At 42.9% G+C, this 14,744-nt stretch overlaps 1 protein-coding gene across 4 annotated transcripts; it reads right to left on the reverse strand.

The window, feature by feature from the left end:
- Window positions 1-815: 815 nt before the first annotated feature.
- KLF4 (KLF transcription factor 4) lies at window positions 816-9,236 on the reverse strand. 4 transcript variants are annotated; one of them, XM_079959553.1, is made up of 5 exons: window positions 8,731-9,232; window positions 8,421-8,541; window positions 5,581-6,538; window positions 5,323-5,487; window positions 816-2,417 (listed from the first exon to the last, which is right to left on the reverse strand). In XM_079959553.1, the coding sequence occupies exons 1-5, from the start codon at window positions 8,733-8,735 to the stop codon at window positions 2,242-2,244; spliced, it is 1,425 nt and encodes a 474-aa protein (XP_079815679.1). In that variant the 5' UTR covers window positions 8,736-9,232; the 3' UTR covers window positions 816-2,241. The 4 variants fall into 4 exon arrangements, with proteins under 4 accessions (XP_079815679.1, XP_079815678.1, XP_079815677.1 ...); XM_079959552.1 differs by having other exon boundaries at window positions 5,323-6,535; window positions 8,731-9,236; XM_079959551.1 differs by having other exon boundaries at window positions 5,323-6,538; window positions 8,731-9,234.
- Between the last annotated feature and the right edge of the window lie 5,508 nt (window positions 9,237-14,744).

A 14,744-nucleotide genomic window follows, 5' to 3' on the forward strand; every position in this document is an offset into this window, starting at 1 on the left:
AAACGTAAATGTCAAACAGTGAATACGGCATTCCTGAGGTATGCTTGATATTAAGTTTCTACTTATTCTTGCTTTATCAGCAACTAGGAAATACGATCTGAAATTCGCGGTGAAATGAATCGCCACTTGTATATACTTGTAAGGCAACAGCCTATAGCAGATTTAAAGGTTAGAAAAGGCTTTTTAATGGCAACAGTGCGGGCCTTAGAATCCTGAAGACAAGTCTTAAATTTGCCAAGATCTTGCTTAGGATGTAGTACAACATAGGGACTAAGGGATCTAGTAATGGAGGCAGGAAAACCCCTGCTCCAGATCTTTCCCCTAACACATATTATAGGTGGTAGCCTCAAGCAAGGCATTTTCTTCAGCTCCCAACCAGCAAGAGGCTTTACAGGGTTATCGTTGAGGAATGGCGTACACAAATCAAACACTTTACTCAAAGTGCTAAGCAATATTGTTGCCTTGGCCAACTTTGGCCTCTTGATCTCATTTTCTGCCTCTGCTTTAATTATTTGGTTGGATTATCAGTATTAAAGATACCCAGTTAAGCATCTCTGGCTCTCCAGGGTTAAACTCATGGTCAGGGTTGTTTTAAGGAAACAACAATATGGGGAAAAAATGAAGCCAGTATTATCCATAATAATTATCCACTGAATTTCGACCTAGAGTAATTTCCTTTAGGAGTAAGCAACTCAACAGGGGTTGTATAAGAATAAACATGCATAGAGCTAGATAGTAACCACTACTGCTCTATAAAACGCTGCTTAAATGCAGCTCTTTAAATGCAACGTGATTCAGAAAGAAGAAAAAGGCACTCAGATAAAATAGGTTTATTTAAAAGTTATTTTCAGCAAAAATGAATATGCAAAATACAAACTCTGACAAAATGTTCATTTTTCACTTCATAGTTTACAAATATACAAAATAGAAGTCTCCTTAAATTTATATTACATATTTATTATGTAAAGAACCATATAGAAAAAAAATATTTGTTCTGCTTAAGGCATATTTGGGAATAAACCATTGTACAAATTATTGCACATTGAAACCACAGTGCATTACAGACTGTCTGCATAGAAGATTAAAAGAGAGACAAACACAAATAAGCCAGGTTTATCAACCTGACTTAGGTCATCATTAACTGTAGATCGGAAGACAAACGTATTTCCTTGTCAAATATGCAGCAGTTGAGAACTTTGGCATTTTTGGTACCTTAAGAACCAAAAGTCATTCAGCACCATGAAAATAGACCTTTAACCATAACTCTGTACCTGAATTTCTTCTTCCTCATTAGACATAGTTTAGTAATGGCTTTTTTTTTAAAGGAAAAAGAAATTGCAAGACTACAACATGTTTACAATATTGCATTGAAAATAAATCTTAAGGGAATTTAGGGTGAAGACAGACATAGCATTTAAAGAGAAGTCACAGTGGATTCTTCAGCCATGGTGTGAGGCAACCTCCCCCCTCATTTCCCCCCACTTTGCACGACATTTATCCTCTGTGAAGTTAAATGGTGAGGTTTGGTGTCAGTTTTGTCCGTTTCCCCCCACATTCCCTGCTTTAAAAATAAAATAAAGGTAAGTGCAAGTTGTACCTTCACACATTCTCTCTTCTCCTTAAAAAAGTGAAAGTTTTAGAACTGTTGCAAAATTGCTTGAGGAATTTGGGTGGTGGGCAAAGAAAAAGAGAGAGAGGTGTCTCTGAAGTCACAAGCACATTAGCAGAACAGCATTAGCTTTTGTGGCAACCTTGCACAAACATGTTTTTTGGACTTCAACCTTGGCAAAGTGTGGGGGGGAATCATTTAGATTGAATGAGATGAAGAAACTGCCATAGCTGAACAGCCCCCACCGCTCTACAACGTTACACCTGTCTTCACCCATCATCTCCCTACGTAATCTCCCATTCTCCCCACCCTCAACAGTTTCGTTTTAACCCTGATATCCTTGACTTCCAGTCAATCCTTGGCAATCTGTAGTCCAGAAAGATTCAAGTCAGATTTTTCAATAATAATAATAAAAAATGGAATGATACAAGATCCAGTCATTGTCCCCCTATAAAAGTTCCACAATTGTCTCGTCTTTTCTTTAATTCCACGCTTTCTTTTTGGAAAGACCTCGCTGGGGTTCTTTGTAGTGCTTTAAAGTGGAGTTCTCCCCTCTGGCAGAAGACAGTCTTTTGTGCTGTCAAATACTGAATCTCTCATGGCAGTAAAGGAAAAAGTTCACCACGTCCTGTTTAAAAGTGTCTTTTCATATGCAAGGCAAGGTGGTCAGACCTGGAAAATGCTCTGTCACACCTCTGGCACTGGAATGGGCGGTGCCCCGTGTGTTTTCTGTAGTGACGCGTGAGTTCATCAGAGCGGGCAAATTTCCAGCCACAACCTTCCCAGTCACAGTGATAGGGCTTCTCACCTTCAGAAATAAAGAACCATATCAATTACTTCTGTATCCTTCACAGATATAGGTGCATCATACGATTCAATAAATATAAGTTTGTTCCAGCAATCACAGTTACAGACAGTTTTCCCTAGGATCAGACTATTGTCATTATAGCTTCACATTAGCCGCTATAGCTGAACAAATTAGAAAAGGAAAAAATCTCATGCATATTTATTCAGCTGGCGAGACAATAGTTTTCTTCCCTCAAAATGCTGAAGGTGGTATAAGAAGCATTTTCTGTGGTGTGTGTACACCTATCCCTCAATTCCTCTTCAACAGTTCTGCAGGTTTTCTAAAAACCTGTAGAACCCGTTTGACCATGAACGGTGGCATAAAACAAACAGGCTTGCAAATAATGTACCCACATACCTAGCCACCTGTGGCTAATAAGAATTGTCTCTGGGTAACAAAGCTGGAAAACTTTTGCAAAACTTTGCTGTTGTTTTTCTTTTGATCACAAATGACTAGGCAAGCAAAATTATCTGTGGACTAGCATTATTAAACTAGTTTGCAAAGCTGGTGTTCACTACAGGTAACAATGCCTCACTTGTACCACCAATTCTCGCACACTAACACCTGTCACCAGCCTACATAAAATGAGGACATATCTAGAAGCATAAACATCTAAGGGACATTTTTTTCAATGATTGCTTGGCAGTATGTTAAATCACAATACTTTGTTTCTCGATCTCTGCCTTGACTGCTTCCAAAATTAATGTTGCATGTAAGTATTCAGACTACAAAGGAAACCTGCACCCATTCAGGTAAGCTTAGCAATCAAACTGTTGTTACAGCCACACTTTTCAGGGAACTAAAGAAAACGACGGAAAGCTATTTGCAGTCCTTCACTGTCAAACTTAACAAACACCCTCCTTTTTATATATATAATCAAACCAAGAACTTATGCGGAAATTGACATCAATCAGAAGTTTCTCTGAAAGTCAATGTTCTCAAGCAGTTTGGAGATACTGAAACAGTGTTGTTCAATGTATTTTAACCATGCTGACAGTGCCCGAACTTTATTCTTTATGCCCTAGCTTTAGTATTTTAAATCATGCTTGTAAGTCAGTTTGAGTCAATTTTATGAGTAGTACAACTAATAATTGTTGTTGTTGATGCTAATAATAAGAATACTTGTACACAAGTGAAAGAGCCACTTAAATCAGTGAATCTGTTTCCAGGTATACATGTTAAAAACTAGGCTTTTAGCACTATTAACACGTAACAAGGCACTCCTAAACTTGCTTATTCAGAGCTAAGCCTGTCTTCAATGAACTAACAGGTTACCTGCTATACTTTTACTCATAACACCCATTTTTTTTCTTAAGAGAGTCTAATTATTATTAATTAGAAAAGATGTTCAAGTTCTGACAAATTTAATTGAAAAACAAATACTGCCATTCAAAGAATATTTACTCACAATTAAGTCCCTTTGGGGGACTTCATGGAGTCCCACTGGGGGACTTAATTTCCAAGTGAACGTGTTAAGCAGCAAGGTAAATTATTGTGAGTAAAAAATTATTTCATAGTAAGATGAACGTATAAACTTCAGCAGCAAGAACTAAGTCTGTTGGTTATTTTTATCACTTTATATGGCTGGCTGGAAAATCCAGAACTGGATGTTTTCCGAAGCTAATTAACCAAGTCGGTTGCTAACTGGCAGCCGTTTTATACAACAGAATTGAGGAGAAATTAAATATAACAGTTTGTGGGAGGGCTGCCCTGCTTCCCCTGAAGTCAAAACAGTCTCAGATTAGAAGTTGGTCTCCAAGATCATAGCCAATCAGCTAACATTTGTTGATTTAGAGAAAATCGAAATGAGACTAAGCTCTTTAACCAGAAGCAACAAGTCCAACAAAATAAATGAATTATGGCTATTTGCAATTTCCATTCCCCCAAAAGAAACACCTCAGTGGCGTTATCAGCATAAACATGCTTAATTCACTCTGGACTTCTAGCTACCTTGTAATTAGCTAGCCACATGGCCAGAGTCAGGCAAGAAAATCTTGCACGTCTGCAAAACAATTCCTTTGCTGTGGCTGAAACATTCAGAGACATTTTAACGAACTCCTCCGATCTGTAAGCAAAGCCATATATTTAATGGCTCCCGCTATTTAAATTCTTATCTTGGTTGCAGCCACAGATATGCGTATTTTAATACACTGGTGGAATGAAACTATTTAAAATGGATTCCTCAAAGGTACCCCACCAAAAAAGAAAAAAAAAGAATATGGTTGAGGGGAGTGTTGTTGCTCAGGGTGTGTATCCTCATCCTGCCTTTGCCTCTGTTAGACAGGCTGGCAGGTTTTAATATTTCCAAAACCACCAATACCTATTTAACTAGAGTGTGAGAAAAGATGTATACATGGGTACATGAGAATGATGATTCTCTCAGACTGATGGAGATGCAGGAGTTTAAGGGCGCAATTAGCAAGCAGCTCACTTACAAGGCACAGTGGGATACTTCTGAGTGAACATGGATGGGATTGCACAGCAAGGCAGTTAAAAAGAGGAATGAACGAGGCATCGCTGCATATAGAATATGCAGACTCCTTTTTTGTGTGTCCCAACATCATATCACCAAACAAGTTTCACAAGCTTTTGGAAGACTTGCAAAACCGGTGCACAGCGTTACAGCGGGGCAAATGCATATGGCATCACAGGCAAACATGCCTTTTTCATACAAATACCAGCTCTCTGGAAAAACCTCTTTCCAGCCACATACAACAACCCTACTAGGTTGGGTGGGGTGGGGTGTGCAAAAACAAAACAAAACCCTTTACACAGCTGATGTTGGGCTATAGAGATTTGCTTTTGAGATAAGGGCATGAGATAAGGGATGCCTGGGACCTTGGCAGCACAGTTGAGTAGGGCTTACCTGTATGGGTCCGAAGGTGTGCTTTGAGGTGTGAGCTCTTTGTGTACGTTTTGCCGCAACCCGCATAGTCGCATGTGTGTGTGGCGGTCCTTTTCCTGGGCCATGACCGCCGGCCCCTCTTCGGCTTGGTCTCTTCGGCGAGGCAGCTCCCAGAAGGCATCAGCTCTAGAGGTGAAGAGGGCGGAGTCAGCATCATCCCTTGTACCAAGCGAGGCATATTTACAGGCTCTCCAAAAACATTTAGATAGTGAGACTGACCTTGATACTGGAGCGCGCTTGGTGGCAGCTGCTCTGGGAGAAAAGGAGGGTATCCCGGGCCAGGGTGGTAGCCTGGAGGAAGCGGCAGAGCTGGGTGACCTAAGCCCTGCGGGGAGGGGTGGCAGTCTCTGCTGTTCATCAGCTCCTCTGGAGTCAAGGGAGGGTTAGTCCTGCTAGGCAGTGGGCGCCCCAAGGGAAAATCGTGTTGCTGTGCCCTCTGAGTATTCCCATGGGATTGGCCAATGGTGCAGGAAGGGGCAGCCTCCTGCTTAATTTTCTGGCACATTCTGGGCACATGGTTATAAATAGGAGGCTGCACAGGTCCATCTGAACAAGGGGAGGTTGCAGCAGCTGGGTTGTTCTTGCTGCTAACACTGATGTGGTTGTTGTATTCCCCCATGTTCACGGTGGCTTTCACCACAAATTTGCCATGCAGGCTGCCCAGTGGGGATGGCTGCTGCTGCTGCTGCTGCTGTTGTTGCTGCTGTTGCTGCATATAAACTGGGTCCAGATCTGGCCTCATCAGCTCAGCTACAAATCCACCGGAAGGGGAGACGTCGTTGATATCAGCCAGGTTGAAGGGGGCAGCCGGGGCCTGCTCCCTGTTGTACAGCATAGCTCCCCCTCCTCCTCCGGTGTGATCGCCCCTTTGCAGTTGGTAGGTGAAGTCGCAAGTGGTAACTGTTGGGCAGTTGCTGCTCGTGACGGCGGGCGAGGGGCCAGGAGCGGTGCTTACTACTGCTGCGGCAGCAGCCGTGGGTTGTTCCTGGGGCATCAGGGAGTTGGAGAGGATGAAGTCAAAGTCCAGAAGCTCGTTCAACTCCTCCGTCTCCCGCCTTGACATAGCCCCACTGCTGCTGTTTGTGGTGCTGCTTTCCAGGTCAGAAGAGAGGTCGTAAGGCCGTCCTGTGAACACAGAGGGAATCCGCTTGAGGTGAGAGAGCTCCTCCCGCCACTTCTGTGGGCAGAAAAAGAAGAAAAAAAACCGGTGTTGGTAAAGAAGGAGAAAACAGTGCTGGTGAAAGCACACCAAACTTTCGAGTTTCGCAAAGCAGGAAAGGTATAGGAAAACCTAGGCATGAGCAAAACATGGCGACCACCAAAACAGGGGGAGAAGTCTTTCACAGACAACTCTTTGGGACACAACTGAGTAGCCACAACACAACAAGGGACAGTCCTCTGCTGATTGAAGTGAACCTGTCAGTCTGTTCAAAGCAGTAGTCGCATGGCCCAATGCAATCAGCTGCAGAATTGCAGGACTGTGAAACGAAACCCTGGAAATAGTCAAGCCCCTATTTTATCATGTGTTGAAAATACTTAAATAACACACACTGCAGGAGAGGGGAATAAATTGGGAGTCTCTTGACTTCTGATATATGTGCTTTTAAGGCAAACTAGGCAATTGTCAAGTCACGACATGTTGCAGAGAACTTTCATTTTCCCTCTCCATTCTGTGCTACATGGTGTGTGTGGGGGGTTTTGGGGGGGGGCACTGTAATATTAATTTACGGGTTCAAAGGATTGTCAGGACTTTTACTGTAAAGCCTGAAGTTGCAAGGTTTAGATGGAATAATTTTTTAAGTCTTTAACTTTCCAACTGTCTGTTCAAAAACTTGCCTGCAAAAAGTTACAAGACGTGGTGATAAAATTAAAGGCACCAGTTAGCAAATTTATGTGTGTTTATGTGACTATACCTAAGTTTATGTATAGTCACATATATACCCTTATAATCAAGTTACATTTACCTACTTATTAGTAAAGCAATGTTTTAGACACTACTGAGAAACAATGAGTTTACATGACTTAAAAAAGAGAAGGTATCATGTGGCTTTCTGCTGTTGTAAAGGAGCACAAAAATACAAATCAACAAAAACTGCACGCACAATGTTAATCACATTGCCTGCATTTGATATTAAACACACGTAGGCGTTTTCTAAAGCAGCATGCATTATACAACAGCAGCTGTAGGTACAAGCCATCAGCTTGAGACAAGCGAACAAAAAGTTAACCTAAGCACATGAGTAGGTGTGCATATTTCCCAAGGCTGCCCATGTATTAAAACATATGTATCCACACCCATGATTCTGGGTTGCGATACACTGCATATTTCAGCTTATTTACTGCAGCACAGATCTGGTAAAGCAGATCTATCTATCCCAGTTTCTCTTTCCCCCTACCATCCCACATTACAGAATGAACTTCAGGGAGCAGCTACGCCCCTGCCGAAGGTAAGAGCATTTTCCTAAATTGTGCCTACACACATTCTGAGGGTCTAGGGAACAACAGAGCAAAAGAGTACTGTAGTCAGATGAAACTGCTGCTTTTTTTAAAAAAAGGTGGGGATCATATCCCCGCAGCTGCTGTTAGAATATACATTTACATTGCAACATCCCCCATGTGTGTGCTTTCATAGCTCCCTTTTCGAACAAGACAGGGATTTTGTTTTTTTAAAGATGTCTCATTCAAACTCTGTTGAGACCTGATCAACTTCCACATTCCATCCTATTATAGGAATCTCCTCCATCTTCTAACATCCCACCCCAGCCCCAAATGCTTTAGCTTAAAAAAAAAAAAAAAAGATAGTGGGGCTCAAGCCCATCAAGAACCACCACCCTAACGTGGAATCCCATTCCACCAGTACAGGAGCTTTGATTCAGTGTTTCTTTGGTGGAAGAAAGGCACTCCACACCTGTGCCGAAGGTCATTCTCATGTCCCATTAAAAGCAAAAACGCAGGTTCTGGGGGAGCTGAGCTCCTCTAGCACTAGTTTGATCCCTGAGTAACCCCCCCCCCCCCCGTCAGCATTCACACACAACTGCCCTGCCTGGTTGTGTACTCACGTTACTGGCACCTGCTTGCCTCAAGGCTTTCTCCCTGCCGGCCGTGCCCGCTGCGAAGGTGGCGATGGAAGGGAGGAGGGTGCCGCTGAGAGCCATGTCAAACTCGCCGTGGGGCGGCTGCCTGCGGAAACGTCAGAAGGGAGAAGGGTGAAATAAACCGGCCAAGCCCTGGGTTCATCCACAGACAGAACGCAATCAAAGAAAAAAAAATATCCAAATTCGGTTCTGGCATGCTCAAAGTTCAGATCCAAGCATCCTCAAAGGGAAGAAGGGGGGTAGAAAAAATGGAAAAAGGGGAAACATCACCCACCTCATTAACGTGCCAAGGGCCGGTGTTTGGTCGGAGGTCAGAAGTATAGAATTATTAGTGTGATATATATATATATAGATATATGTATTTATATATACTGCAACGGGATGTTGTTAACTTTTGTCCTTTGGGTTGCAAAAAAAAAAGCAAACCAGAAACTTTAGAAAAATATATATTAAAAAAATTAAAAAGCCGAAGGACGAGCTTCTCCTACGATGAGGAGCAGCCCCGCCACGGATCTGTTCCAGCAGATTGCAGCGCGAGCAGCGGCTGGAAGAAGGCGCGAGACGGTTCCCGGGGATTCCCTGCTCGCGCCGCTGCCATGAGGGGAGTCCGGGAGTCTCCCGCAGCCACCGCCGCACGTCCCTGGCTGGCTGGCTGCGCTAACTGACGGGCGGGGCCGGCGCGCTGCCTCGGTCTCCCTCTCTCTCTTTTTCCCCGTCACGCGCTCAGGCTTCTCCACTCCTCCCGCCGCCGCTCCTTTCGCCGACCGCGGCCTTTGCGAACTGTCAAGCCGCGCGCCCGCCTCAGGCTGACTTATAAACTCTCCCGCCCGCCCCGCCCACCTCCGCGGCAGCCCCGCCCCACCACCACAGCCACCCCCGAGAGGCGGGGCTGGGGGGGGCATCACGTCGCTACGGGCGACGGGAGAAAACAACAAACTTTACTCTCTCGTCCAGCACGTGGGGGCGGCGGCGGGAGGGAAAGAGCGAGAAGAGAGAGCGAAGGGATGGGCCGTGACGTCAGCAGAGCAGCTGGTTGGCAGCTCGCGCCCGGCGCTGACGCCAGCGAGGAGGAGCCCGCGAGGCAGCCGAGAGCCGCCCGTTGTGTTTCTGCTCGTCGCCCTCGCCTCAGAGATGCGCTGCCCCCTCCCCCCTCCCGCCCCCCCCCCACAGAGAAAAGCCGCGCGCGCCTCGTTTCAGCCGTTGCGCGCCAGCGGGCGGCGCCCAGGCGTCTCGCGCACCTGAGGGCTTCAAAGGGAGGGGGGGGGTCCGCTATGCGTGAAGGGAGAATAGTATATAAAACACACACACACACAAATATAAAGATATATATGGGGAGAGGGAAGGAAGGGCGGCTCATAGCTTCAGTTTTTGTGCCTCTCTTAGGTCAGCTCTGGCGCCGTTCTCTTACGCGGGGGGGGGGGGGAGGCTATAGACGGCAGTGACTTAAATGCGTTTCCCTCAGTCGTCGAGTTTAGCTATAGAAGTGGTGGTTCTCTCTCTCTCTCCCCCCCCCCCCGCCAATAAATAAATTACATTTCTCCATTGAAAATATTGAAAATAGGGACGTTCTATTCAATTGTGAAAATCAAAACAGTAACGTTGGTATTTATACTCTGCCCAGCTGACTGGGTTGCCCCAGCCAGTCTGCCAACATGTATGAAAACATAATAAAACATTAAACATTTTTTAAAGAAACTTCCCTATAGTATCTATATACTTATCTCCTTCGCTGTACATACATATATGCTTATGTCCTTGGCTCAGGAGTTACATAACTCCATATCCTCCAACATTTCTCTGATGAAAATAGGGACATCCTAAATAATAATAATAATAATAATAATAAAAATAATAATAATATTTATACTGCAGCCATCTGTACAGTGCATATATAAACATAATAAAACACTGAACATTAAAAAAAATAATGAAATCAAGAACAACAACAATAATTGCACCTCACCCATCTGACTGGGTTGCCCCAGCCATTCTGGGTGGCTTCCAGTATACATATATATATATATATATGCTATACAGGGCTGCCTTCAGAAGTCTTCTAAAGGTTGTATAGTTACTTATCTCCTTGGCTTCAGGGTCACCTAACTCCATACCCGCCAACATTTCTCTGACAAAAATAGGGTCATCCTAAGAAAAAGCGGGACATTCCAGGATAAAATCAGAAACTGGGACGGCTTCTGTAAATCCCGGACTGTCACTGGAAAAAAGGGACACTTGGAAGGTCTGGACTCGTCATCTGACATGCAGATAGCACCTTTAGAGAAGGATTTTGTTCATTTATTTTAGAACACCTGCCCCCCACCCTCATCTCTCCGTCCCCAGATTACCATTTCCAGGACAGAAATAAAACACACACTTTTAATTGTTAGTCCCACAATCAGTTTCAGGTCTAGCTTGGCCCTGAGTAATGCTCTCAGCCAGAGCTGCCCGCCGCTCATTTTGAATTAGAGGGAAATGCTTCCAGCCCAAAGGACACGGCTTGCAGGCAGGCTTAAGCCTTGCCACCTGCCCTTCCTCTCCACCATTGCCAGGCTATGCACTAGGATGCTTTGTCATTCATTCATCACCTTTGCATCCTGGTGTAGAGGAACAAGAACCAAACAAATGTCACATTAGCCGGGAGCCGTTACCCTGAGGGGGAGAGAGTCAAATATTCCTTGCTTTGCTTTCTGGAATTGCAACCCCTCCCAACACTTCTCCCCCCCACCCAAAATTCCTAACTATCCCATTTTGCCCTGACAACAATGGCGAGGGGAGTTTCAGTTGAAACATCTGCCCAGGGCAGTTCATAGCCAAGCAGGGATTTGAAGTCAGGCTTTCCGTGTTCAGGCCCAACCAATCCGTTCAATTCTGCCCTAGTTAATGCAGAATTTTTCATTTTTCATTTGTACTGCTTGGACCTGCCTATGCTTAAAGTATAACAGGTCTCACCTCACTGCTCTTCTGTATGCATTTCCAACTTGTGTTTGAGCAATACCCACATGATTTGGTCAAACAGTAATTACCACAAGTAATAGGGTTCAGATTACGTTAATATGCTAGATTGTGTGGGACCCCAAAATTTGCCTTGAATAAAGTGTTACTAGGTTTAGGAGCCATATTGGGTGGCATGCACACCATACATTTAAAACACATCACTTTCCCAAAGAATCCCCACAGAACTGCAATTCCCAACACACTTAATGAACTTCTGGTCCCTGGACTTTTAAAATGTGCTCTAAACGTATTGTGTGTATGCAGCCTTGGAGAAACCCAGTAATGTGGGCCCAGGACATGTAGTTAGTGACAGGGAAAATTGTGGTTCTGCTAAGTAGTCTTTGTCCACCATTACTGTTTCAGACTAACTGTTCTTGATGAAAGCTTATGCTCAGTTAGCTTTTCAAGTAGTATAGCAGTTCCAAAACAGCTCAGAAAATTTTAGATGGCTTATAGAAACCCTGTTATTGCTGTATCTTGGACATAAGATATCCTGGATCTTGAATTTTTCAATCATTGACCACCAGCTACAAATTGGTAAGAGTCTGCCTAATGTTTCCACATTTAACTATGGCAACATAGTGTAGTAGAGCTATAATTCCCTGTGTAAGGATCAGTATCAGTATAGATTTTTGCTAGTGGTGACATGAGAAAAAGATGGAAAGCAGAGCAGAAAAGCAAGAGGAGGTTGAAAGTGAAGGGGAAGTAAAGCAAACAATGTTAGGAGGAATGAAAGAAGAAGATTTTTCCCCCTGTGTGAAGTTACAAAAGCTTCAGATCATTCATCTGTGTCACAAGCTAGGATGTGTCACTTAATTGCAACTAATTGCCCTGCCCCTGCTTTAGTTGTTGAAAGGGATAAGGAACATTTTGTTTTGTCTCCAGCAGACAACCACTTAGTTGTTCCATGAGGAGAGGGGGTTGTAGTTTTTTAAAATTATTATGTTTTGTGTTTTTATGTTGTAAACCACCCTGTGAGCTCTGGATGAAGGGCAGCAGATAAATTCAGTAAATAAACAAAATAATAATAATATTCTTCTTTGCTTCCTAAACTGATGTGTTCTTCCAGTAATATGTAGTGTTGGAATGTGGTACTTTTTCTGTCCTTAAGAGCTTGGATTGACATGATTTTTATATTCTATAATTACTGAGTAGGATCTGAACTGTAAGAGTGACACTGTCCAGAATATTTAACTACTTTATAACTAGCTTAACTTTACATCACAGGAATTATTATAATATTTGTTTATGTAGCCTTCTTGCATGATCTAAGAATTTTTATGTAGAGTGAACTAAGTTGCAATTCTATACATACATACAACTGACCTTCTTCCAAATAGACTGGTATAGCAGCCAGTGCTCTGTAAATTCCATTGAAGTTTATACCATTATTAATACTTGTAAGACATCTTTGGATATTGTAAATTTTATAGAATGTTGGAATGGATGTTACAGGTTCCTCAAAGTTAAGCACAATAACCTGCATCATGATGAAGGAAGTAATGGTTCCTGCACACAACCATATGAATATTTTTGCTGCTCTAAATTGCAACTGCTCTTTTTGTTAGTTAAATGTTGGAGTGCCTGGAAATGTCATAATTTAGAATTAATAACTACACTGAGGAACTGGGTTGTGGGTACACTCTAAATACTTGACATTATAAAAGTAATACAAGGTGGCTGAGATATTCTCAAACCTTTTATGCTCTGTTTATGGAAATGAAGTTTCCTATTTCTGTATAATTTTGCTGCCTTTTCACCCACCTCTATACAGAAATAATATCTCTTTGATTTTGTCTCACCTATGTCTGAGTATATGTGCTCCATAACTTACATCCTTTATTGCTAGATGACATCAACTTTGTGATTATTATGACTCTTCACCATACACGTGAAGGATCTGATTGAGTTGAAAAATACACTTCTACCCCATTTTGTGGAGAAAAGGGTAGTCTCCAAAGAATACAGAATACAGCGCCACCCGCATCCCTACAGAATATGGCTACCCGTTAAAAAAGTATGAGATTACTAGATGTAAAAACATGTAGCTTTCAGCTGAAATGTAAATGTACCATCTTCTTTTGCTTCTCATCTTTCATCTAAAAAAATATATTTTCTTTTCTGAGCTGTAGATTCTGGAAAGAATGGGGGGTGGCCTCATAAATGAGGCTGGTTGGATATTTAAAGGTTATGAACCTCCCTTTTCATAATCTATTATTTCCAAACAGGTTAATCTGGGGGAGTTAAGTTCTGCTCTATATAATTTATAAACATGAGAGTGAGTAACCTTTGATGACTAAATTAAACCATGAAAGAATAAAATGCTCAGCTTTCTCTCTACAAACTGGTATTTCATGTTTCACCATATTAATAGTTAATATCTCTGGTCCGCAAGAATGGAGATGTTTCGGTAGAAAGTTCATTTCTTGACAGAAGGTATGATGAGTAGCATGAAGGTAAAATGATTAATGTGGAAACATGAGAAAGAATTTTTTAAAAAAGCTTTCCTCCTTATTAAGGGTTTGCCTTCATGTCTGAGATGTATAGCTTTTACTGTTTACTATATATTCTAGTTTTAGGGTGCATCCAGGTCATCATTTTTCCAGGAGGTGCTACTGAAAATAGTTCAAGAAGACTGAAAGCAAAAAATGAAGGGTGTTTCTCCTCCACTCAAAATCACAGCCTCCTGAGACTGCTTTTCTTTAAAACAGAACAGAACTTTGTATCATTTGCAAGTAAATGTAGTTTGCACCTGGCTGAGACTAACAAGTGGATTGGGTTTGATTCCGACAGTGAGTGTTGCGGTCAACATAGTGAAAACAGGATGCAATAAAAAGGAATAGCAGGTGGGATGGGCCTGGCTCCAAACATGGAGACTGTTGCCCAATAGGTCAATGTGTCTGGCTGTTGGTGATTGGCTGTTAGAAGGTTCGTGGTTCAAGGCCACCCAGGGACAGCTGTGGGCAGAATCTCTGCATTGCAGGGGTTTGGTTTAAGTTGACATTTCTCTCTGTCCTCTCTCCAGTCCTCTCGCAGGGCCATCCTAACCTTTCCGTATAATACCCACTCATATGCTCAAGTCAGAACGTGTTGTGCACCTTTGACTCAACAAGAAGTTGACTTTGGGTCACGTCAACTAAAGGGAAAACTGTATATAATTTATATTGCAGTTACGCTATAAAATACTCATGACCATGTGCACCTGATCCTTCAGGGGCACAATTGCCCTGTTCAAGACCAGGGAAATCCCCCATACCTGCCCAGCCCCTGTCCCCCAGAAACAGTACATCTGTC

The sequence above is a fragment of the Podarcis cretensis genome (assembly GCF_951804945.1).
Source record: "Podarcis cretensis genome assembly, chromosome: 17".
Taxonomy (NCBI): Eukaryota; Metazoa; Chordata; class Lepidosauria; order Squamata; family Lacertidae; genus Podarcis; species Podarcis cretensis.

Coding starts and splice junctions, on each gene's coding strand:
- KLF4 (XM_079959551.1), bottom strand. Junction 6,539..8,420: donor GGCAAGCAGGTGCCAGTAAC/GTGAGTACACAA, acceptor TTCTGCCCACAG/AAGTGGCGGGAGGAGCTCTC. Junction 2,418..5,322: donor ACACCTTCGGACCCATACAG/GTAAGCCCTACT, acceptor TTATTTCTGAAG/GTGAGAAGCCCTATCACTGT.